This window comes from Gymnogyps californianus, chromosome 9 (assembly GCF_018139145.2).
Source record: "Gymnogyps californianus isolate 813 chromosome 9, ASM1813914v2, whole genome shotgun sequence".
Classification (NCBI taxonomy): Eukaryota; Metazoa; Chordata; class Aves; order Accipitriformes; family Cathartidae; genus Gymnogyps; species Gymnogyps californianus.
In genome coordinates, this window is record NC_059479.1 from 9,581,116 (window position 1) to 9,605,677 (window position 24,562).

At 47.1% G+C, this 24,562-nt stretch overlaps 1 protein-coding gene across 1 annotated transcript in view; it reads left to right on the plus strand.

Moving 5' to 3' along the window:
* The first annotated feature begins 1,150 nt into the window (after positions 1-1,150).
* Positions 1,151-24,562, plus strand: part of HS6ST2 (heparan sulfate 6-O-sulfotransferase 2) — a 133,710-nt gene continuing 110,298 nt past the window's right edge. Inside the window, exon 1 of the mRNA XM_050901715.1 lies at positions 1,151-1,718. Within this exon, the coding sequence (XP_050757672.1) occupies positions 1,207-1,718 (512 nt within the window). The 5' untranslated portion in view covers positions 1,151-1,206. The remainder of the gene's footprint in view (positions 1,719-24,562) is intronic.

The window sequence follows — 24,562 nt, forward strand, 5'->3', positions numbered from 1 at the left end:
CTCCCACACATTAATTGCCACAACATCAGTTGCACCCAAGAGGGAAAGAAAAAACTCAGGCTCATTTGCTGTGCTGTGCTCCCTGGCCCTGCCGGGCGTTTGCATGCGGCGGGTAGGTCGCCCTGCAGAATGGCACGCGGTGAACAGCAGCTTTGCAGCCATGCTCAGAGCACGGCCGGGGTGAGCATCGGTGTGCCCTCATCCACTGGGCCTCATTGACAATACACCAGGAGCTGGAGGGCTGAACATAATTTGCAAAGGACTTTAATCAGAGATAAAGCCAGAGAGTCCTCGTTATTATTGTTTTATTTACAGAACACTCTCATTGTGCAGAGGGGTTTCAAAATATGCTGACAGAGATGGCGCGTGTATTTGCTGTCTGAATCAACTGAAACCCCTTGGGGCGTGGTTTCAAAAAACCTGGGTGTTAGCGTGTGGTGTGGAGAGAAAGCACAGCTTGGTGCACAGTGGGGCCAGCGATGGAGGTGTGTGTGACGGATGGGCTGGACGGTGGCATCGCAGACATGCCACTGCCATTAAATTGGATGTTCCCTGCTGGAACAGCAGCCTCCGCCCTGGGCAACCTGCTGCCAAAGGCAGCTCAGACAAGGTGGGAATGGTTATAGGGCCATGCACGGACTTCTGAGGATGTGGTACTCTTCAGTCTGCTGCGCGGTCCAGCACCGTGGCACGAGCGCAGAGCACCTCGGTGCGCCCCGGTGCCGGGCCATGCTCAGAGCGCAGGGTGCCTAGTGCCTGGCCATGGCTGGACTGTGGCTCAGCACCGTGCACCCCGCGACCGGAGCGCAGACCACTGCGCGCCGGTACCGGCCCATGGCTGGGGCGCGGAGCTGCGCAGAGCTCCCCGGTACCGCAGCGTCCCGGCCCCGGTACCGCTCCCGGCCTCCGCGCCGCGCGGCTCACCGCCGCCAGAGAGGCGACGGGGGCGTGGCTCAACTGGGGGGGCGTGGTTCGACGGGGGCGTGGCCGAGGCGGGGCGGAGGCGGGGCGGGGCGGGGGCGCGCTGAGGGGAGGCGGCGCGGGGGCTGCCGGGAAGGGCCGGCGGCGGCGGCGGCGGCGGCGGCGGCGGCAGCGGCAGCGGGGCGATGGCGGCGGAGCGCGGCCGGGGCGGCCCCCCGCGGTGGTGGCGGCGGCGGCTGCTGCGGCGGCTGTGAGCGGCGGCGATGCGCGGCGCTCCCGGCGACGATGGAGGACCGGTCCCACAAGGTGCTGCTGGCGCTGGTGATGCTCTTCCTCTTCGCCGTGATCGTGCTGCAGTACGTCTGCCCGGGCACCGAGTGCCAGCTCCTGCGGCTCCGCGCCTTCAGCCCCGCCGCCGCCGCCGACCCGTACCGGGCGGAGGACGAGACGCCGGCGCGTTTCGTTCCCCGTTTCAATTTCTCCGCCGGCGACTTGCTGCGGCGGGTGGACTTCAACATCAAGGGGGACGACCTGATCGTGTTCCTGCACATCCAGAAGACGGGCGGCACCACCTTCGGCCGGCACCTGGTCCGCAACATCCAGCTGGAGCAGCCCTGCGAGTGCCGCGCCGGGCAGAAGAAGTGCACCTGCCACCGGCCCGGCAAGCGGGAGACCTGGCTCTTCTCCCGCTTCTCCACCGGCTGGAGCTGCGGGCTGCACGCCGACTGGACCGAGCTCACCAACTGCGTCCCCTCCGTGGTGGACAGCAAGAAGGAGGTGCGGCTCCGGCCCTCCAGGTGAGGCCGTGCGGGGGCCCCGGGCCTTCCCCGGCGGGCTTCCCCGTGGATCCCGATCCCTCCCCGGCTTGCGGTGGTGGCAAGGCGCCGGTGCGGCGGCGGCGGGATGGGTGATGGACCCGCTGGGCGCAGTCGTGGCGGGGATGCTGCTGCGGTGAGGGAGGGGTGGGTTGTGAGCTCGGTCGGTACCGAGCACCCCGGCACGGAGCAGGCTACAAACCGGGGTGCAGCGAGGGCTCCGGGAGCCAAGCCGGCCCGGGGCTGCCGTGGTGGGTGCAGCGTGCCTTGAGCTCTGCGGAGCAAACAAAACCTGACCCCCGCTCTGCTGCGAGTTAAGTGTTTCAAATGATGTCTCGCAGGCTGTCGCGATTGTAACTGCTGGTGGGGAGAGCCCGGGAGTTACAGAGCCCGGACCTTAGCAGCAGTGAGCATCGCGCACGGTGACACACGAACAGGCCTGGCAGCCCCACGGCTCAGGGACCCCCCGGTGCGGCTCTTCCACGGCTCACACAGAAGCGAGGGTCCTCCAGGCGCCTGCAATCTTTCCCCAGAGCTTTTCCATCTCTGGCAAATCACCTCGTTGTACTAAGCTCTCCGGGTACCCATGCTGTAGCTCCTGTGTACACTAGGAGTTAATGTTGGTTTTAGGAGTGTTCGTGAGCCACTGTATCTTGTTACATATGAAGTTTAGCTTATGCGGATGGAGGCCTTGCAAAGTAAAGGTTAGCCTTATGGCTGAATTACCTGCAAATATTTGCATCGTCCTTCAGCCCTAACCTTGTTTATTTTCTGTTTGCATTTTGAATTTTAGTGACGCTACTCTCTTCATCCCTGCACCTTCCTTTGAAATTGCTAACCTTGCCTGACCATAGCGAGGTCCTTGCCTAAATGCTGCCCCTGCCTTTCAAAAGCCCAGCTGGCTGCTGCTCCTGAGCAGCGAGGATCTGCTTCCTCTGCTCCTGGAGCTGTTTGATTACAGCCTAGCTTCAGTTGTAACAGACGGAGTAGCTTGTCCATGGCTGTGCCCGCAGCTGTACCGTGTAGCAGAATAGCTCAGGGTTTTAGTGTCTTTTCACATTGCTTCACTGGGAAATTAGAAGCTAGGGTATCACTCCTATTGCACTGTTAGACTAATAGCAGGTCCCCTTACAATGAGGGTACTGTTATATATCATGCTATCTGAAGTCAAGTCTAAGCACAGATTCACTTGAAATAGAAAGCAATTTCTTTCTAGAATTCCTATTATATAGTGTGACACTACACTGCCATCTAGTAGAAAAATGGTTAGCGTCATTATCTTCCTGTACGCAAGAAGCAGCTCTTTATGAGACTTGGCTATTGTGATTCCTGCTCTTTTGTTTTCCCTACTGCTTTAAAATTTAATTATCTCATTTTTGTGATATCCCATTTGCAAACATCAGGAACCAATTCCTTGCCCTCTGGGTCTATTAGCTTTCCGGTTTCAGGCTGCTGAGCTTTGCAGGCTACGTAGTTTATTTTACCTGTCCTATAAATATGTTGTTTGTCAGCAGAAATGGAAATTGCATAACGTGCGCTCTCTCTTCCTGAACAGCTTCCAGTGATCTTTCTTTCTCTTCACCCAGAGGTGGGTCTGGCCTGCAGAGCTGTAGCTGTGGGGCACGGATTCCCTTCCTTCCCCAGAGACAGGTCTGTCTGTGCTCGGGGTTAGTCATGCCCTCCAGAAAACAGGGATAGTCCTTGTCCTGAACCCACCACCTTAGGCAGAAGGGAATGCTATAGCTGACTTCTGAGAGGTCGCTAGGACTTGTGACTTGGGATTGAAGCCAGGAGAGAGGGTTGAAAATGAAGCTGTGATGATTTTGTGTTAGGTAGAGGTCTACTTTCTCAAAGGCTTCGAAACAATGTTATATTTTTAATAACGTCATTACGCAGCTTGCTTAATAGCTACACTTATTCTCCCAAATAATGTCTTGACAAGCAATTATTTGGACTGCAACTTCTAAATGTTTAAAAATACAGGAAGAAAAGAAGTTCTTAAATGAACAATAGTCCCTTCAAGTCTTCCTGCCCATTGTAATACATTGTCTTTAATTTTATTTTGCGTTCTCAATTTAGCAACATTCAGCTGACAACTAGTTAGTTAACACCTATTCCTAGTGCCAGTAACAGACACTAACCTAAGCACTTTCTGGACAGATAATAGCTTCTTTCAGAGCAGCAGTAGGTGGGGGATGAGGGTGTCCGAGTGGAAGAGCCTTGCTGGCTCTGAGCAGGGCCAGTCTGGCTGTTCCTGTGCTGGGGTTTTTGGGGGGAGGCCTGACCGTCCTGGGTGGTGTGTGCTGGGTTAGTGCTCGCGGGGAGGAAAGGCACAGCACAGCCCTGGTGTGCAGATCCTGAGAGAGGGGGAAGCAACTTGGGGGAGTGCAGAGCCCATTTGGGGAGCATTGTTAGGGCAGGGAGCAGGATTTGGTCAGGAGCAGAGCATGGTTTCCTCAAGTGAAGCTTGGCTTGACCAGGGTGGGAATTCCTGCATTTATAATCGAGGTGATTAAAAAGTGAGACCGGCTGTAAGAGTGATTTGAACTGCTTGGCAGCTGCATAATGCAATCTGTAGTTACTGTCTTTGGGCTGTGTAGCCTTGTCTGGGAATAACCAAATGAGTGGTCGTTGTTCCAGCAAACTTTTGAGTTTGCACCTGTGTGTGATGACTTGGCACAGAGGTTTGCCTTGAGGGGCATGGAGAGTCTACTTGTCAGATTGCTGATTAGCTGGGCTATTCTGTAGGGGCCTTTTCTTTTGTTTAAAAGTTGAGCCTTTGTTAGTCTGGAGGATGCTCTGTCCTGGATCTCTTACTGCTCAGCACTAGGTACAGAGTATCACTGTGATACGATCTGATGGGATCAGCCTGGAGAGTGCCCATGAAGAACCTAGTTGCCTGCAGCATTCATCCTCCAGCCCCTGCCCTTAATCCCATCACTAGTCTGCCTCTGTTTTCTTCGGGAATTGCAGGCTTGGAGGGCAGATTCCTGCACTGGAGCAGTGGAAATACTCAGGATGACTGTTGTGATATTTTTTTGTTTTGGATTTAACACAATGGTGCTTTCCTGTCTATGAACGTGTAGGTTCCCAAAACTTGGCCTTGTTTTGTAGTGGTGGCCTGTGCTCCTTAATATGAAGTAAGTAGCTAAATGGATCTCCCTCTCCTCCTGTGGTCCTTCCTTGCCCTAGAGGAGCATGAATCTCTGGGTGTGGGGAGAGGGATTTCTTTTTTTTTTCCCTCCCTGGGTCCCATTGGGGTACATGTTCTGTACGCCCCCTTTCCTGCTTGTTTCCTGTTCCACCAGTGCCGCTCACCACTGTGGCATCTGGAAATCTCGGGAGAGGGAAGGGGGAAGGTGCAGGCACAGCTGATGCTTTGAGTGCTCTGGATTTGCTGCTTGGGAGGTTGGTGGAATGGGCTGATGGTGGTGGCAGAAAGGAGGGGGTTGTCTCAGCTGCTTGGCATCGGCGGTGAGAAAGGAGAAATGTGCCTTTTCCTAGTCATGAGTGACTGACTTGGGTCACTTGATTGATTGTGGAAGCTTCAAAGCTTTTGGCACACTGAACGGAGGCAGCATCCAAAGTAACTGTGCGTGAGAGCATCACAGAACTGAGATTTCACTTGGCTCTGGCTAATTATTATGGGAAGTATCTACCGAACTTGTCTATAGCAATAAATCCAATGGCACCATTGCAAGAAACAAAAGGCCTCGGGGTTAGACTGGAAAATGTAATGAGACATGGGAGCAAATACAGATACCTACGTTCTTAAGTGGTGTCGTGGCTTTGTACCCTTGTCGGGTGAGAGACGTGGCTGTGGGTAAAGGTCAGACTGTATTTGGTGTCCCTCCCAGCTAGCATTAAAAGAAAGAGGTGTTCTCCATTGAGAGGAGAATGAGCTTGCAGAACTGCCTCTGGAGCCAGAAAGTCTGAGATTGGAAGAAATTTTACGCTGCTGGTATAAGCCTGTTGGACCAGGACCAGGGATGGTGCCGACTGGCTGTTGGGAGGCCTGATGCTGGCACCATGTTGTTGTGATGTGGGACAGAAGGCCCTGGCAATGCATGGGTGTTCTTGTCCTGTCCCTACATGTTAGTTAAACTCTTCCAAGTTAAGTCTTATGAAAATCTAAAGAAAAGATGCATTAAAACATTTCCCAGCAAACTGGAAGAGTTTACTGTGTGTGGCTCTGTTGGCTGAACAGATTAATCCTCATGCTCTTGGAAATGTGGTGGGATTTGCATCTGCAAATCTCATCTGCTCTGTGGTCTGCCGCAGTGTGCCTGACACCTCGCAAACCGGACCGCTGGCAGAGCCCTGGGAAGAAGGTGGCTTTGCTGCAGCAAGCGTTGCCATCAGCCCGGGCGCGAGCTTGGATCCTCCTGGAGCAGGCTGGGCCCTGCACATGGGTTTTCCCAGTAAGCTGCTTCTGTGTGGAGGGCGAAAAAAAAAAAATCATGTAATGCTGCCAGGGGAGAGAAAAATCACTTGGGGGGCTTGCTTCTTAAGGAGAGGCCTACTCAACAGCTGCTATTGAAACGGCAAAGGTGATACATAGCTGTGCAAGGGGATGAGCTCTGTTTCACCTGTAGTGGTGGACTTTGGGGAATAGTTAAGCCCCGTAAATTGGCACTAAACCCCTTGTAGGCAGGAGAGATGCTGTAGGATCCTACGGCGCCCCAAGGCTGGGGATGGATAATAAAGGCTTCGGCAGGAGGTGGACAATTTAAAACCTCTGGATGCTGGTGGAGCAGACACCATTTCCAAGGATGGGGTCCCCCAGCACTGCCACTTTGGGGGTGAAGCCTGGCCGGGGGGGCTGCTCAGGGAGAGAAGGGGACCAGCGTGGCTGAGCTGGAGGCTGTGAGCAAGCAGATGGGGTGACCTGCTGTAACTTGGGTCCTGGCCAGAGCACCGGGAGGGTGCCTGCCTGCCCTTGAAATACGCATCACTGAAACTCCCTGGGAAAAACTCTGCAACAATTATAAAGCTGAAAAAAAAGTAACGGAGCATTTGCAGAGATGCCGCCAGGCCCGAGCGACTCTGTGCCACTTCATTTATCAGTGGGATTTCCTAATGACCCTGCTCATTTTGGTGTGGTGGCTGCTGCGGCTGCAGGATGAGATACGTGGTGAATATTACCTTGCCACCTGCGAATGTGTGTCTGTGGCAGCTGGATTTTCCTGCCTGGCACCTGGTGGGACTGAAGCTGGGTCTGGGTTTTGGGGTGTTGGAAGCAGTGGGCCAGCCTGCAGAGCGAAAAAGGGGCTTTGAGGGGAAGGGCAGGGGATTATTTTCATAAGTACAAGTGGTTCCTTCACCTAATCCCATTGCAGGGCCTGACCTTGAAAGTCTTTGTTATAAACTTAAGTTTACGGTTTTTTAAGTTTGGACTATAGGACTTGTAAAGCTCTCTAAATTGATATTGCTGGTTTTGCAGATAAAGTGTTGGATTTCTTAAAGGACATCTTAAAGGGATTAAAAAATCATTTTCCATATTAGGTCTCTTCAGTTCTCCTCTAAATCTTTAATAAAGTACAAACTGACTTTTACTTATTTAAAAGTGTATGTTTCCTACTGCCCTTCATTTTAAATTTTGAGAATTTTTTTGTGGGTAGAGAGAAGACATTAATTGTTGCAAAAATAAATCCCAGTGATTGCAGTAGAGCAAGAAATGAGGCACAGGCATTATTCCTTGCACTGTTTATTCCATTTGTTATCCGAGTTGGTGCTCCCTAAAGAAGAGAGTGGGAATATGAACACTGTGGCGTGGTGCTGTTGTACTAAGACATGACTGCTTTTTCTTGAAAAGACACCTTTCTGCTAATTTTTTCTGGGAATTTATAAATATTAAAATGAAACTATAAATACATACTTTGACTGTATTAAAATGGACAGATTGTGCCTTGTGATCCCTCTTTGTAACTTTATAACCTTTATTAAAGGTTATCAAAGGCGCTTGGATGTCAGGCATCACCAATAGGTTATTTATTTTTATTAAAAGACAGATTTTTAAGTTTAACAAGTTGAGCATCAGTTCTGAGGCGTGTTAACTGAGATTAATTTGTCCCTCATTTATTTAAGCTGAATTGCCAGGAATCATGTTCTCTACTGATGTAAATGTCGGCAAAAAGGACTTATTAGTAGATTTGATTGCTTTGTAAATTTAACTAGCAGAGATGCACTGGCATGCCTAAGAGAATTGGTCTGTTTCTTGTGAACAGTTCAGTGCCTAATGAATCACTTCAATGTACTTTTCTGAAGGAAAGCAGAGCAATTTAAATGTGCAATGCATTGATTTACCTCAAATGGATTAGGCCTCTGTGTGCAATCCTTTGCATTAATTTACTTTCTGCACAACTGTAATAATAAAGGCAGCATTTCTGTATGGCATCAGCCCAAATAAGCTCACGTAACTTGCTAGAAAGCAAAATAATTAATATGTGGCTGAAAATGGGATGCGGGAATGGATCTTTCTGAGAGGACGTGGGTCTTGGGAAGTGCCGCTGGGTTCAGGATGCCTCTGGGAGCTGTGCCGAGGGCAGGACCGCGGGGCTGGGAGCCGGCGGGGGGCTGTCTGCGTGTCCTGTCTGCCCCCTGCGAGCACTGATTGAGGGTAAGGAGGAGAGAATTGTGTCTAAGGTACTTATGATTTCTTGACTTTATTGGGGGGGGCGGGGGAAGTATTTGTAGTTTAGTGCAACTTTAAGATATTTTTTTGATGTGGCCAGTGTTTTTTAAAATGACTGAGGAAACAGCACAAAAATCTGTAACTCCAGCAGACTTTAAGCATATTTTATTGCTGTAGTAACTTTTCAGTCCCCTCTTCCCCTCCCCGTAATGTCCAATCTGCCGTGCAGTCGCAGTGTTGGGCCAGCTCTGTCCTTGCTGAGCAGCCTGCGGCCAGGACGCAAAACTCTGGGTAATTCCTTATTTAACCACTTAGCTGCAGAAATGGCGTCTGGGCTTTGTTTCGCTCTGCGGGGATTACTGTGGCCGAGCAGCCCTTGTGACTTTCAGCCTTTTTTGGAATTATCCTTGTAGGCTTCTTACATACTTGCAAGGATTAATTTCACCTCCCCTTCTCAATGGGCTAATTCCCATTGCTGGGCAGCTGCCTGCCCAGATGTAGACCTGCAGGGAAGCAAAGCGCTGGAGCATCCCCAGCCGCTGCCTTCCTCAGGAGCCCGGTTCCCTGCTCCCAGTTTGGGGCTGGGATGCTCACCCGAGCAGCGCCTGTCGGAGTTTGCAGCATCTTGGATGGAAGCAAAGCTGACTGGGACAGGAGGTGCAGGATGGCGTTTTTTGTAGGGGAGGATGAAGGCAGCGTGGTGACCAGGGTGGGGAGGCAGTGCTGTTCCTGCCTTCCTCCTCCTCCTGTTCTTCCTTGGCAGCTGGCACTGGAGAGCGAGCATGGATTATTTTTTGTGATTGGTTTGCTGATGCTGGCAATTGTACAGTGTGTTCTGGGACTAATAGGGTGGCACCGAATTATTCAGGCGTTATTGAAATGAATCACATTTGTGATGAGTAATAAGTAGCAGACTTTGGTATTTATGAATAATTAACACAGTAAAGTTTTTCTTAAACAGACATGAAGAAACGATTTAATTTCTACTGTGAACACTCTGTAAAATTAATGAAAGATAATTGCATTTGCTAATGTGAGACTAAGAAGCCAAAGCAATCTATTTTTTTGTGTTTAAGTTCATATTGCTGATGTAAACAGTGAATGTATAATTCCTTCAATATGTTTTCATTGGGTGGGACCTGTGTTTAACATCCAGTGGGGTGTTTTTTGTTGAAATAAGAAGTCTATTGGTAAACACTTAACTCGCTGTTGCCATTTCCATCCACTCATGTATCTCTGGGTGGGTAGGGTATGTATGTGTATAACAAGATAATGTTTTTGAATGAGTGGCAATTAGGACCAGCTTTTTTTTCCTCTTCCCTGACTCTAGCCTTCTTCCTCAGCTGTTCATGCTTTTAGAGACAGAATCCATTTAAGATACCGCTTATATACAGCTTTAAGTGAAATCTCCATTTATTTAGTCTTGAAAAAAATCATTAGTCTTTAGAGACCTGTAAGTCTTAAGATCCATTAGGGGTGAGACTCAAATCATGTTACTTCTTGGTTCTCAGCTGCTTATCCAACTCTGAAGAAGCCAAACTTTTGATGTGATATAACTAAATATATGCAGCTATGAGGGAGATAATCTTGCAGCATTAAACGATTTTGCACATCTCCGTAAAAGCATGAAGACGACTATGCCTTTCATGAGATCCTTGTAGCAAATGCTTCTAATTTCCCATAATCAAAAGGACTGTGAAGTTTTGTTGCTCTTAGAGGTCCGAGTAGCTGGAAGATCAATTCTTCCTTTACTTCATTTTGTGTTGGGTAAATTAAAACATTGCAAGGCTCCCAGCAGTGGGAATCTGCTCATTCAGACTGCTGTTTGAACTGTGGGATCCTTCAGCAAATGCCCAAATCAAGTGAGTAAAGCACTCTCTGCAACTGATTATTTTCTCCAAGCTTCTTTGAGTTCAGAGTAAAGCAACTGTTTTAACTCTCCTATTAAGAAAAACAATGTTTCCTTGGTCAAAGCCAGAGAAGCTGCTTTTGAGAGTTGCTTTTTCAGGGTAACTGAGGGGAGAGCATTTCCTTTTGCCTGTGGGAAAGCTATTCCCTGGAGCAGTCCCAAGCCATTCTGAGGTTGGTTTTGTTTTCTTTTTCTCTCCTTGCGAGTTCAGAGAAAGTTATTGGGAATGTGCTTGTGTCCTGCTTGAGCAAAACCTACCACGTACTAACTTTCTCCCTTTTTTTGGCAGCAGCTAACTCATCTTGATAGGGAAGATGCTGCAGGAGTTGTCCTCCCACAGTACTCGTTGCCTGCGGAGGACTTTAATGGGGCTGGATGTGGGTGGAGGCATCTGTCCGTGCGATGCTCCCAGAAGAGCGGCAGGCTTCGTTCCTCCTGGAACTGATGTCACCAGTTGTAGATGGGGAGGAAGATGGCTGCATGGCTTCTGCCTTTCACAGAGCTGTTTGTTTTTCTGTGGGGATGTTGGATCTAATCAGTACAGTGGTAGCATGGAGAAGTAAGACAAAAGCGCTCAAGGAAATGTCAGACACAACAGGATGCATCTGCTTGATGATAGCTGAGTGACTTGCAAAAACATAAATGGCATAAATTAGGCTTTAACTCCTTCAATTCTTGTGTGCTGTAAGTCAGTCACTGGTAAGAGAAAAAGCTTTTGTGTTGGCATGGTCTGCCCATTACGTTTTCTCTTTTCCTAACTGTGCATCTTTAGCTGAAACTTCAATAAGTTTTTTTATTTGTTTGTTTTGGTAATTTCCAATAACTTTAGGTCAACAAACTGTGGAGTAGAGTTTTGGCTTTCAAATAAAGCTGACTTAAAGGTCAGTTGTTTGGCTTTCTGGCGGCGGGTTGCTGCTGGAGTCTGTCGTCTTGGCTCTGGTCTGCGTGGGAGAAAAGTGGTGGCTAAACGTGGGAGTGGGATTTCAGAAGTCAGGACTTTACACCTCGGATGAGTCCTGTCTCCATCACCATGCCTGTCCTCTTCCTCTTGGCCTCTGCCTTGTCTATGTAATTCAGCTCTTTGCATCAGGATATCTTTCTGTGTGTATGTAGCATAAAGGATGTTGGATTTCCTGGCCTGACTGCATATAGTAGCTCTGCTGCCTATACATGACTAATCTTAGGTAGAGGCACTGGAAATACTTTTAAGTGTTTAGTTTGAATTCAGGGAAGCTGTAGTTTTTAAGTATAAACCAAAGGTACTGTACTGACAGGTGACTCCAACCTGCCATGTACGCTGCCCCATGCTGATGTCCTGTGGGGGCTGTGGTGTTTGTTCTCTTCCCAGCAAGGGAAGAAGAAAGCTCCCTGACCATGTAGCTGCTGGTGCATGGTCACACCACTCAGTGCTTTCAGGCCAGAGCTCTTGCATGATCTAGTTTTCACCCCCTTTCATGGATGAAGCAGTCTCTGACTTCACTCTTTGGAAGGAACAACTTGGGAAGAGCAGAAGCCTGGTGCAGTTGTCCTAAAGTATGGTCTAAGCATGCCCTGAAGGTATGTCTGTGAGCCTGGTGCTCTGGCTCATAGAAAACCGTAGTGAGAAAAGCTAGGACCTGCTCTCCTAAATAGGAGACATTGGGTATCTAACACCAGATGTTCTGCCCAAAGTCAGTTAGAATGAAACATTGCTGCTCTGCTTTAAGCTTTTGCTTTGTCTTGTTGCAATGGGTGACTGTTAAGGCTGCACCTGCTCAGAGTGGAGAGGACTAGACCATCAGAAGGCAGTGGTAGCAGAGACCTAAGAGAAGCTGTAGTCAGTTCCTTATATCTCTTGAACACTGTTAGTTTGCAAAACTATCCTGTATAGCCATTTAAACCAGTCCTGCTTCTGGAACAGGTCAGATAGACAGACCCCAGGTGAGCCCATGTTCTTGAATGTAACTGGTGCATTTTGCAAAGCAGAGTTACAAATGCCTTTTTTTCATCCCATTTCCAGAGAAGAGGCAGAGAAAACAAATGAAAAGAGTAGTTGCAGCTGCTCCTCCTGAGAAGCTACTGGCTCACTTCCCATGCTGCTAGTTGCGTTTTGGATGTCAGCAGCGTTCTGGGTTGGAATATGAGCAGTCCCAGAATTTTTATGGGTAGAGGTAACTTCCTCACTGAGTTGATTTATGGGGTAGTGCTGAGGTTCAGCTGATAATACCTGCTGGAGTTTGGAGATCGCAGCTTGCTAGCAGTGATGCAGAACAGCTGAAGAGGGCGATGGCTAGGGATGAATTTTGACTGGGGAGTAGTTCTGCAAGCTGTCTTATCACCCAGCGTTTTGTGGCATATTCAACATGCTACCACATGCAAGAAGAAATTGGAATTTTGCTAGAAATACAGTCAGCAGAAAATGTTGCCAGGGAAATGTGTGAGCACTGCCCTATGTTTGGATTACTGAGCTCTTTTGTTGCTTGCAAGGACAAAAGCCTGTGAATAAATATCCTTGTCTATGAGCCTGGCTAAGTGCTTTGGACCTGAGGTTTGGTACAATACAGCTTTTGGAAAAATCTGCCCTAAATATTTTTTAATTTATTTATTGGGACATTTAACTGAAGGCACATAACTGAGAATGGTGCTGATATTTCTGGAGAAGGGTTTGGAAGGAGGTTGTGCATCACTAGGTTTAAGATGTGCACAAATTATATCTTGTCAAGCCTGAACTCTATTGTGTGAACAAAAGTACTTAGTATATGCTTAAGCAATATATTTTAAAGTGTTTAAATGTATTGCTAAGTGTCTTGCAGAATAGGGGTCAGTCTGATGGCGTGAGCACCTTTTGTTGCCCTGGGATGGTGAAGTTTCCTGCTCTGCAGAGTTGGGATTTCATGTGTCTTTGCTCTCTTTTGGGATGGCAGCTTTCCCTGTTCTAATTCTCCTTTTCCTACAACTTGGAACTGGTCAGTGCTGCAGCTGCGTGTGCACCAAGACGAGCAGAGGGTGTAGGGCCTAGAGACTTGCTGAGACAAGTGAAAACTGAGATTCCCTGTTACAGGACCCAAAGACCTAGAGAGCAGCTTGGGTAAGTTGATGCGTCCATGTGACGGTGTCCGTCCTGGCTAGTATATCGAGTTTGGGCTGGAGACCTGGAGAACCAGAAGCAGCAGCTGTTTCAGACTGTGCATAACAGCCAGGCCTCTGCAGGAGAAGGCTGTAGGAATAGACGCCTTTCCTGGGCAGGTTTGGTTTGAGGGTGTAGGGGAAAAGGGGAGTTTTAGACCTCTTTTCCACCAGCATCTGGGAGAGCATGCCCAAAAGGCCAGCTCCATCTGACCTGAATCCAGACCTCCCGTCAGCCAATCCCTTTTATAAAATTGGTCAGTGTATCAGGCAGCACAGAGGAAAACAACACAGAAAGGACTTAAGAATAGCTGAGCTCATAGCGAGATAAAAATTTCTCAGAGCCTGGATTATGGAACGATCCAGTTATTTGTAAAATATATAAGCAGATTCTCTGCCTCGGCCGTGGTGGCTCAGCAGTCGTGCTGGAGGATTTGATCGTGTGCTTAGCCCATCCTGCTGCTCTCCCAGGTACAGCTGAGGTCTGGAAATTGAGGTTTAAGGCTGACAACTTGTTTATTAAATGTTGCAAATTAACGGTACTTTGGTGTCGTCGTTTAACCCCAGCCAGCAACTAAGCACCATGCAGCCGCTCGCTCACTCCTCCCCCACCCCTGGTACGATGGGGAGGAGAATCAGAAAGGAAAAAAAAAATAGAACTTGTGGGTTGAGATAAAGACAGTTTAATAGGTAAAGCAAAAGCTGTGCATGCAAGCAAAGCAAAACAAGGAATTCATTCACCGCTTCCCATCAGCAGGCAGGTGTTCAGCCATCTCCAGGAAAGCAGGGCTCCATCACGCGTAACGGTTACTTGGGAAGACAAACGCCATCACTCTGAACGTCCCCCCCGCTTCCTCCTTCTTCTTCCCACAGCTTTTTATTGCTGAGCATGACGTCCTATGGTCTGGAATATCCCTTTGGTCAGTGGGGGTCAGCTGTCCCGGCTGTGTCCCCTCCCAGCTTCTTGTGCACCCCCAGCCTCCTCGCTGGTGGGGTGGGGTGAGAAGCAGGAAAGGCCTTGACTCTGTGTAAGCACTGCTCAGCAGTAAGAAAAGCATCCCTGTATTATCAACACTGTTTCCAGCACAAATCCAAACTGTAGTCCCATACTAGCTACTGTGAAGAAGATTAACTCTATCCCAGCCAAACCCAGCACATTTGGAAACTGCAAATATAGGCTTTTTTAAGGAATCTAAGACTCTCTTGTTTCTTGTCTAAAGGGTTGTTTTTGCTTTTCCTGTCATGTTATGTTATTTTCCTGGAATTAGCAGGACAGTTTTGCTTCTGCTTTTCCTCATGTATCACCTGAAGTCATGAAGGTGAATTGCTTCCTGCAATAAACCTGTGTATTCACAGAAGAGTTATGGGTATGAAGTAGAGTATCATACTTCATTTTTTACCTTACAGTAAAAATATTTAATGTCTTATATAATGTTCTATCAAGATAAATGAAATTCTGGTCTCTTTACTCCTGTGATTAAAAGATCTTTTTAAGTATATTTGTATGTCTCACAGTACATATTGGAATCCCAGTACTTGTACCTGTTGCTTATAATGGAGGGTAGGTTGGTTAAACCTGAGATCTGGCATCTCATGATGATGGATACTCAAGCTGAAATCTGATCATCGAGAGAAACTAAAACAACCTGTGAAGCAAGTTGCTCTTTTTTGGCAGCAGGCATTACCAAACTGCTTTCCTGTGACTTTCACCTCTGCATATTCAGCTTACCTAGAACCTGTTTCCTTATTGAGGACAGCTTTGGGGTGGAAACCTCATCTCCTCCCTCCAAACACAGGGCAGGTAGAAGTCATTGGACACATGAGCATTTGCAGATGGCTTGCCTGTCTAGGGCTGCATCTTGTACGGTGCGGCTAATCGTTGTGGTTATGGCAGAGGGCTGACTTAATTTTCTATGGAAAGGGAAAGTGGGCATCTGGGGTGCGATATAAAGGCAGCAATTGCAATTCTGGGCTGCCAGAAGTCATTGCCTTTTTGTATTTGTGGGAGTTTGTGTTGGGCTCTGTTACAGCACTTGGGAGACGCACTTTCTTTTGGAAGTGGGTTATGGTAGGATGCTGAAGAGCATGTTGTGTCCCAAGGGTGTGACCTGTGCTAGTGTAAGTGATCTTAAAATCTTCAGTGTGCTCGCTTGGGATGTTTGGAAAAGGGGAGAACAGAACACAGGCTTTTTAGCTCATGTGGACAACATCCTTGTATTTTACAAGTTGTTTTTCATCTTTGCTTGAGCAGCTGAGATGAAACATCCCTTTCTGTTAAGAACAAAAGCAAAAGCTTTCACTTTAATGCAGGTACCAGGGCTGGGATGTGCTGCTGTCATTTATTGCATCGCTTGGCTTTGATCCTTGGTTGTGGTGTAGGAGTGCACAGTACAACTCAGGAAGGTGTGGTGGTGAAGTGGTTTTAAGTCCCTGGTCTAGACTGACGCCTGTGTCCCTGGCCCAGAGTAAGTTAAAATCACTCCAGGCTGCAAGCACTGTCGACCTCTTCGGGGTCACCTACAGCAGTCGCATCCCCTGGTACATGCAGCCCAGCCAGCTCTTCCCTTACTGTCTGCTTTCCCTCCTCGTGTGCCCCCCAGGCAGGGAGATTGGAGGAAAAATTGCTGGGAGGAGTGTCAAAAGGCTGTCTGTTCCCTTCCCTGTTTGAAGATGGGGATTCTCTTACTGTTTTTTTTTTTCTACACCATTTTTGTGTTAAACAAGAGCAGCCTTTTTGCAAGCTCCGCTGCTTCTTGGGCTGGGAGCAGGGTGAGTATCTGCCTAGCAGAGATTTTGTGGTGAAATTTATTGTTGCTGTACTTGAACACTAACCTGAGGGATTTTTTCCCTTCTCTTTAAACAAGCTTTTTTTTCCCCCACTAATGGAAAATTTCAGCTTGTCCTCCACTTAAGCACAGTTCAGGCTTTTCCAGGAAAATGGAATGAATCAGTAACGCTTCCCTCTCTTGCTTCTTGTGTACTTAGCTAATGGTATTATTTTTATTGTGGGTTTTGATTGCATAAAGGCCGCCTTCTGTCCCCACCAAACTGGCATTGTTTTCTAGACAAGAGAAATCTTGTCTAGATCTCTAAGTCTTGCCAGGATCTCTAAGGTGCTGCTTCTCCCTCTGGGGCTGTGTTACCCCCAGACCTTCAGAGTTTGGAAATCATGGATTTAGGAAGAGGATGCAGCTGAACAAGGGCGGACAGACACTTCTTACAGTGCAGTGTTTTACTATGGGCTGAGGGGTTTTGATTCAAATGATGTGCAGGGCTGAGGATCCAGGAGCACAAGGGCAACTTCGAGTTTACCATTTAGTGGCAGGGAGAGGCAGCTTCCATCCACAGCTGCCAGGCAGCCTCTTGGTGCTGCTTGGCTCCCTTGCTACCACTCACTCCTCCTTGCAGCTCCCAGCACTGTCCTAGAGGTTTGTTCTTGATTGTTTCACCTTTCACGTAGACTTGATGCTCTCTAGATTGATGTCTTGAAGAGTGGGTTTAAAAATCAAATAGCAAATGACTGCACTGTAATGGATGTTATTGCACGAGACATTATATTATAGAAGTCACTGTGGTTAAGTGGAGTATCTCTGGAATCTTGTTTTTATCAAGACGTTTATGTTCCCCTCTAATTTTTGTGGAGAGTCGTTTAGATGTTTTCCAGATTAGAACATAATGGAACTGCTAGCTATAAATGTTCGGAGGAATCCATTACACATGGTGATTTAGTGGTTAGTCACAATTACTTTGGAGATACAGTGTCAAATTTAACACCAACCTTCAAAACCACGTATTGTGAAATCCGGTCATACTTCCTGTGAGATGCTCCTCCAGCCTCCCAGAGAAGAAAAAGACATTTTGTACAGCAAGATACAAAAGCACTTTGGAGGGGACAGGCTGATGCTGGAAGAACAACTCGGTGTAAGAAGCAAACCAGCAGGCAGTTTTTCCCCATAGAGTTTTAGCCTTTTTCTTTTTGCTTAATTAAAATCCAGAAGATTGGTGGTGGCAGTGGGTTGGTGTGCTTGTTCCCCTTCCCACTGGAGGTGCAGGTGGAGGCAGCGACTGATGGAGCTGGAGCAGGATAGTCCCGTGTGCTGCAAGCCCGGGTCTCCTTCCTGCAGCAGCGCATGGTGCAGGGCTCCGGCTCCTGCTGCGGGAGAGCCGCCTGCTCCCGGACAGCAAAGAACTGGTCTCCTCAAGATCTAGACTGGTGTTTTTGTTCATGGTAATGGAGATGTTCCTGCAGGTTTGTTGAAGAAGGCACAATAGGCTGTAGAGCTATAGCTAATAATTAGAGCAACTTTTGCATAACAGAAGTATCGACAGACATTTTCACTTACTGTAAGGTATAGGCACCTGCTTTAACCACAGCCTGCGAGTGGAAGTTGTTGCCTCAGTTTAGCTTTCAAAATACCACGTTTTCCCTGAGATAACTACCTGCTTGTTGCAGTTGGCTGCCCGTTCCCGTATCCAACCCAACGAGAGTTGTGTGCAGCGTCTTGAGCTGCACCTTCTCTGACATCCTGGGGTGGAAATTGTTGCTCTGAATTGAGCGACTTGCATCTTGCTGGTTTTTGTTTGCTGAGCGGAGGTTTTATGACCTGCAGGGCTGGTGTGTTTCCTTGCTCTCAGCTTGTGAGTTGAAAGCGAGTTTATCTGAAGACTGTTGTAGCACTCTGTGTTGTAGGCTTTAAGCCCAGGGTGGAGGCTGTCAAAATGAAATGTGTAAACCTGAAATTTAGAGGATGAGCAAGTAAATCCCATTAAATTTGTGTGTCTTAGAGTCTCAGACCAAAATTTGGAGTAAGGGATGAGCTCATGCAGTTGGGCATCCCACAGCTCCTCAGTCGTCTTTGTTGTCTGGGCATATTTGTTTCTGCAGTGGTTGGTGCTAGAGATGGCTGCAGGTTACCTGAAAGTGCTTCACTGTCAGTATTTTAATAGCAATCATTTAATAGCACATTTTAAAAAGAACATTATTTGGGATTGTTAAGACTTGGCCTTGATTTGGAGTTCCTTCTTGATACCTGGAGGAGATATTGAAATTCTAGGTTTGTGCAAACTTAAAAGGGTCAGTGTGCCCTGATCGATAGCTGAGTTTACTAGTAAAGCTTTATAAAACATCTAGGAATTTTTAGCTAATTCAGGTCAGACCCCTATTTCTTACCAGCCACCCAGAAATTTGAACAGTTTAAAACCTGTGTAACACACAGGTCATCTAACCCTTTCATTCCCTTTGGTTTAGAATGTTACTTTCATTCATGAGCACAAGAGAAGCTCTTAGAAGAGGTAACATTAGAGGACTTCAGTTTTGTGTTGAAACTAGAGTTTTCCGGGAGCTGCAGCATAGCAGCAAGGTTGCCGGGAGTCTGAACTACCTGAGGAAGGAGTTTGTACGTGCTGTTGTGCCTTCGGCAGCTCATCCTTGGCTTGCTCCTGGAGGCATCCGAAGGGCATTGAAAATGTCAAAGCGGACGCTGTGACCTGGGGTGCGCCCATGCTGCCTGTCCTCTGTGTCCTGGGGTGCTGCCAGGTTTGATCTTGGCTTGATCTCCGGTGCTGCCTGGTCTGTCTGCTGCGTAGCTGAAATTTGCACACTCCCTATCGTGTATGCCGTGGGCTTTGCAGGGGTGATGCTTTCATGGCCTGACTTGTCCCTGTTAGAGACAACAGTGCTCATCTGTTGATTGAATGAAGAGTCCCATTCCCCGGAGGAGTGGCGGCCCTGGAAAGGAGATAATTCATGCCCTGCACCAGCTCTGTCTTAAATTGGCTGAAGAACAGGATCCGGTTAGCTTTAATGATAAGAGCTGGGTTTTTGCAGTGTCAGCTGTTTTCCACGCGGTTAATGCTGGGACCACAAAACTCATTAGAGTTGTATGATGGGATGAGAGGTTAAAAGCCAATGTGATACCTACAATGTGCTCCAGCCTTACAAAGGAATGTCACTGCATCCTCCTTAAACACTCATAATTAGCAATTCCTGATTTGCCCTGGCTCTTTGGAGCAGTCTGCTGGGAGGACAAGCTTGTGAACAGCACTCAGCTGCCTGGCTAGGGCTGTTAAACAAATGTGCAGTTTTTGACATTCTTCATTTTTAGGGCTTGGCTTCATTTTGGTGATGGGAGAGCATTTTGTGATCTCTGAAGCGTTCTGTAATGCAGCAGTGTATGGGAGTGACAGTACATAAACCAGAACTATATTATTGCTTTCTAAGTGTATTTTTTTAAACTTTTTTCTTTTAAACTAATTCCTGTTGGCAACTCAACCGAGCATATGTATCATTCCTAACATTTTCCTAAAATCAAATCTGGTACCTACTTTTTTTTACTGTTGCTTTTAAAGGACTGATTTTTTTTTTTCCCCAGTAGACTGTGTTCATCCTGCTCTCATGACTTTTTTCCTGTTTAATTGCTTTAGTATTGCATTGTGTTCTGCTTTCACTTTTTAATTGGCAATCGTATTATGTCCATGGTGGAAGAGAGGGAATTTCACTGTGGAATTGAAGGCAGAGATTTGGACCACTGTCTTTTCATTTAATGAGGAAAGTACTTCATACTTCTCTTTAAACTGTACCTGCTACAACAATAAATGATGTCTGCTTAAGTGAAGCTTATCAGATATATAATACACACTTCAACTCTCTCTGTAAAGAATGATAAATTAGGGCATCGATGGCAACTAATCAAGACTTTGTGCCATGGCACAGCCAAGGAGGAGGGTTGGTGCTGGCATCACAGCGGGTGTGGGTTGCTGTGGGTAGTAGGGATGTGGTCAGAGGAGCCTTTGCTCCTCTGGCTCTTGAGTGGGTGGGTGAGAAGGGTCTCAGCTTGGCTGATGGACAGCTCTGTGCTCTCTTCTGTGCCTGTGGGCTTTGCATGGCAAGCTGGTCAACCTGGCATTAGCACTGCAGCAAAATGGGCAAGACTTGATTAAGATGATTTCAAGGTTAGAATTTTCTTCTTCCCAATGGGTTGGGATACCCCTGCTGCGCTTATATTCCCCATGCCTGAATGCTTAGATGCAGCTTTCATGCATTTTCTTTGCACTGGTTACACTGGGAGCTGGCTCAGTGTAGAGCTACACCTGAAACTGGCCAGCATAGCTGCTCATACTTTTGCCAGCTTCTCACCCTGGGTCCTGTTTAAACCACCCAGCCAATTTTGTTAGCAGAGCTGAAGTGTTTGTCTGCTGAGTTAGTGTATAAATAGCTTTTGATATAGGAGTTCAGCTTGTATAAATGCTGTAATGTCTTGTCTGTGATGGTTCCTGCACTTAATATTTTAGGGTTCTTAGGGTATGGCACAGACTACTATTGATCGCTTCTTATAGGTGCCTGTAGTTAGCATAAAACAGGAAAGTACAACTTGTATTGTGGGCACTTATTTATAAATATCTTGGAGCATCCAAGGAGCCCCGGAGGGTGCAGTTTGAGCCCCTCGGCGTGGGGCTGCGTACTCAAGTCATCCCAGCGCCTGGACCAGGGAGTTCAGAGCTGAAACCTCTAGCCCTGCCATCAGCAAGCACCGCCGCCGTGCACCTGGAGCTCGCTACATGGGTAAGGAGGCATGAAGAAACAGCAAAGCAAGTTGCACTTTTGCATAATAATGACGAGTCTCATCCTGCCACCTGCCCAGGCATTGTCGCTTTGGGGTCACATTGATGCAAATATGCTGTGCTGTACGCAGGGAGAGCGCGCATCTTTCCTGCCACTTTACCCTTTTGAAATGCATGCCACACAGTCCTGGAATTCAACTTAATCAGAGGCAGGAATGTTTGTACCAAGATTGGCTGATGTATTTATTTAACCCAGGATTAATTTATAAACTCTATCTCTACCTGGAGAAGTTTGATTAGCATTATAAATCCAACGTGTGGTGGATACTGAAGGAACTTGATCTTAAAAAAAAAAAAAAAAGCTGGGAAATTGGAGGGAGAATTCAGATTTAAATTGCAAGGCTGCCTGTGGTTCTGGAGGAGCTGAAGTTGGTAAGGTCGTGTCCCCTGACAAAATGTGTACTGTTTGGGATTTAATTTTTTATTTATTACAGGTATCTAAAACATGCTTAACACAGCAACTGGACATGTCTTAATGGTTTAGACGTGGTAACAATAACAGTACTTTTTTAAAAAAAAAGCATAAATGTAGTTGCTAAAGTACAGGATATTTCATTCCCTAATATGACCCGTGGAAATAAAAATGGAAATCCCAACGAGCAGCTGTGATTGTGGTGTTTCATGTGATGCATAAGATTTTCAGCAAACATCAGGACGTGACTGACAAAACAGTGCCCATGTGAATGCGCATCTGTCCTGCAAGCCAGATGTGTGTCTAAGCCTTGATCAAGATCCTCGTGGCCATCCTGCAAACATTAGCAGAGCCACTGCTTGCAGAATTTACTTCTATGAAGTTCAGAGCACTGGGATTTTCCTCCAAGGGCAGATGCATGGCTTAGGGGACAAAGGGAGATCTTTTCCTGAAGAGTGGTGCCCAATATTGATAAAGTTTATTATTGAAATTGATTGTAACTGCAGGCCTGTTTGAGTGCAAGGGATATTTTTATAGAATAAGAATTTTTTTTTTCTGTGTTACTCCCAGAGGAGTATTGCTTGTTGCAGCTGCCTCTAGGATTTTGGAGTCATTGGGGAAGGTACTTGTCTGATTTTTTGTTTGTTTGTTTGCTTTCCCAGCTGTTCCCCACTACGTGCTAAATGGGTCTTGTAACCTAAATGGACGCAACTCATGGATGAAAGAAGGTAGCTAGTGGGAGAGAGGACAAAGTGAGGAAATATTTCATGATGCAGTTGAAGTGAATGATTTTGCTGATTGGTGAGGTGGCAGGCGGCCATCTGCTCGCTCTCCCGATCCTTTCCAGTTGACCTTAGCTTTGTTCTTGGTGGGTTTCTCCTAGAGCCTGTCACAGAGTTGTCGGAGAAGTGCTTACGGAGAGGGAAGACCTTCACCACAAACTAATTCACAGGAGGTTACTCCTTTATCTCAGACCTTGCCTCTCTTGTACCAGGTTGCTAAAGCCACTCTTGCATCATCTGTCCTTATCCCGGAGCAAACGTTAATGGACCCAGCGTCTCTGTACTGCTGATGCAGGCAGAGGGTCCTTGAAAGCAGGCAGTGACAATGCAGAGTTGGCATTTTCCACTAGGTCTGCTAATTAATTAAGGTCACATGTTCCAGCTATTAGTTTGGCCATTGCTTTTCTCCATTAAGCAGGCAGTGAAATGCCAGGGAAGGGGAAGAGGGATTCTCCCCTCCACAGAGCACCACCGTGAGACCCGGGTGATGGTCATAGGGTGCTGTTGAGCCGCGGGTAGGCCAGCCTGTCGATGGGGCAGTATCATTTGCTGCTCCAAATAGGAGAACTTGTTTTATGTGGCAGCAGTAAATTATGAGAAATTCTGCATGCTGGAGTGTTTGCCTGATCTTTCTAACGGTCTGTTATGGTGAAGGCTTGCTAGAGAGCAAGGTGTTACTAGCTAAACTTGCTAGGTGCATGCTGGCAATACTGAGAAGCAGGCTTTGGTATTTTTAAATAAGCAATCATTGCTCTGCTTTTTCTAAAAAAAAAAAAAAAATTTAATCAAGACTTATTGTTGAAATCTGGAGGACATTCCAGTGCAGAGTACGTCACCTCCGCGATTGTCTAGACAGGTTACCTGTGTCCCTGTTAAGCAACCTCATTATTTATTTATAGTTATTTATTATAATAAATGTGATTGCCTGCAGTAAGACGCTAACTCCACTGAGTCATATTTCAGATCGCACAGCTGTGTTGGTTGAATTTTCAGAATAACTAAAACATTTGCAGCTGCACATACAGCAGCCTCTGACTCTTGGATGGCTCCAGTAGGTGCTGTTCATGGGAAAGGCACAAGGGGAGGAGATGCTCAATTTTGGGGAGGAGAAGGAGGCGTCCTTCAAGCTCGCACACTGCCTGACCTTGGATGATGTCCTTGTGGGGTGCAGGAGCCAGTGGAGCTTGCTGTCATTGCTGACTTCAGCAGGGCTAGGATAGTACCCTGGGTGCTGCATTTAAACACTTTAAACAGTTTAAAAACATCCAGTCTGTACACAAAAATGGAGGTTTTACGGTTTTGGTGTATTATCACAGGGATCATGTTCTCTGCTACAGGCCCATTGACTTTGGTAGAGTTACTTAAGATTTGCCACTCTCAGTGGCTATGATGAAAATTTGGTGTGTGGTTTTTTTTCCCCCAGAGTTTTGTTGTGCAGAAGGAGCTTGCCGGCATCCTGACAGCTCTGGTTTACTGGGAGAAACCAGAAGCTTGCAGGTATCTGACTTCTGTCCAAAGGGAATGACTTCCTTTTTGACCAGTTATCCAAAATCTGGGGTCCTTTTAGCTGTTTGGCCAAAGGAGACAGTAAAGCTGGAGATCTGTGTGTCCTTTCCTCAACACAGGAGAGAATTGACCAGGGGGAACAGTTTCCTTGCTCACCTTTTCTAATTAGCATTCAACCTAGAAATGGTCCTTGCTTTTTCTCCCCTTGGAGTCTCAGGTCTGCATCTTCTGGGACTGCTCTTGCCGCTGTCCTGGTTGTTAAGCCTCTTTCAGAAGCTTTGCAAAGCTCCTCTGTGTGGATTCTGCTGAATTTTGGACATGTGCTACTTCCATGTGCCTGTCCTCTGGGTGTATTGTGATTGCTTCAGCTCCTTGGCTCTAGGGACAAATAAGCTCCTTTATTTATCTGAAATGAGGTGTAGCCATCACACCCATCTGTTCGGTGAGGTGGGACCCAAGCCTTATGCAGAAGACAACCTTGTACGCTGCCAAGGAACAGTGGAAAGCTTATCCAGTGGTATATTTTATATGTATTCTGAGTGGCAGAATTATGTATAGTAGATCTGTTTTGGTTAGGTTGATCTGATGGCAACATATGGTCAAAATGGTTGAGCTTGGCTAGACGGATGTTTTCTTTCCTATAGAACTTAATTTTATTAAAGTGTGAAAGAACATTATATTTGGCATTTTATGAAATTACTTGAGGGAATTGAAGTTAGTTGTTCCCTGTAGCATTTGATAAAATACACAAAGGCCAGAAGGAATGAATGATTCACTTCTCGACTGTCAGCTGTGGTGGAAAAATGAGGTGAAGCTGGATTTGTGATTTGAAAATCTGTTCATCAGCACTGGAACTTG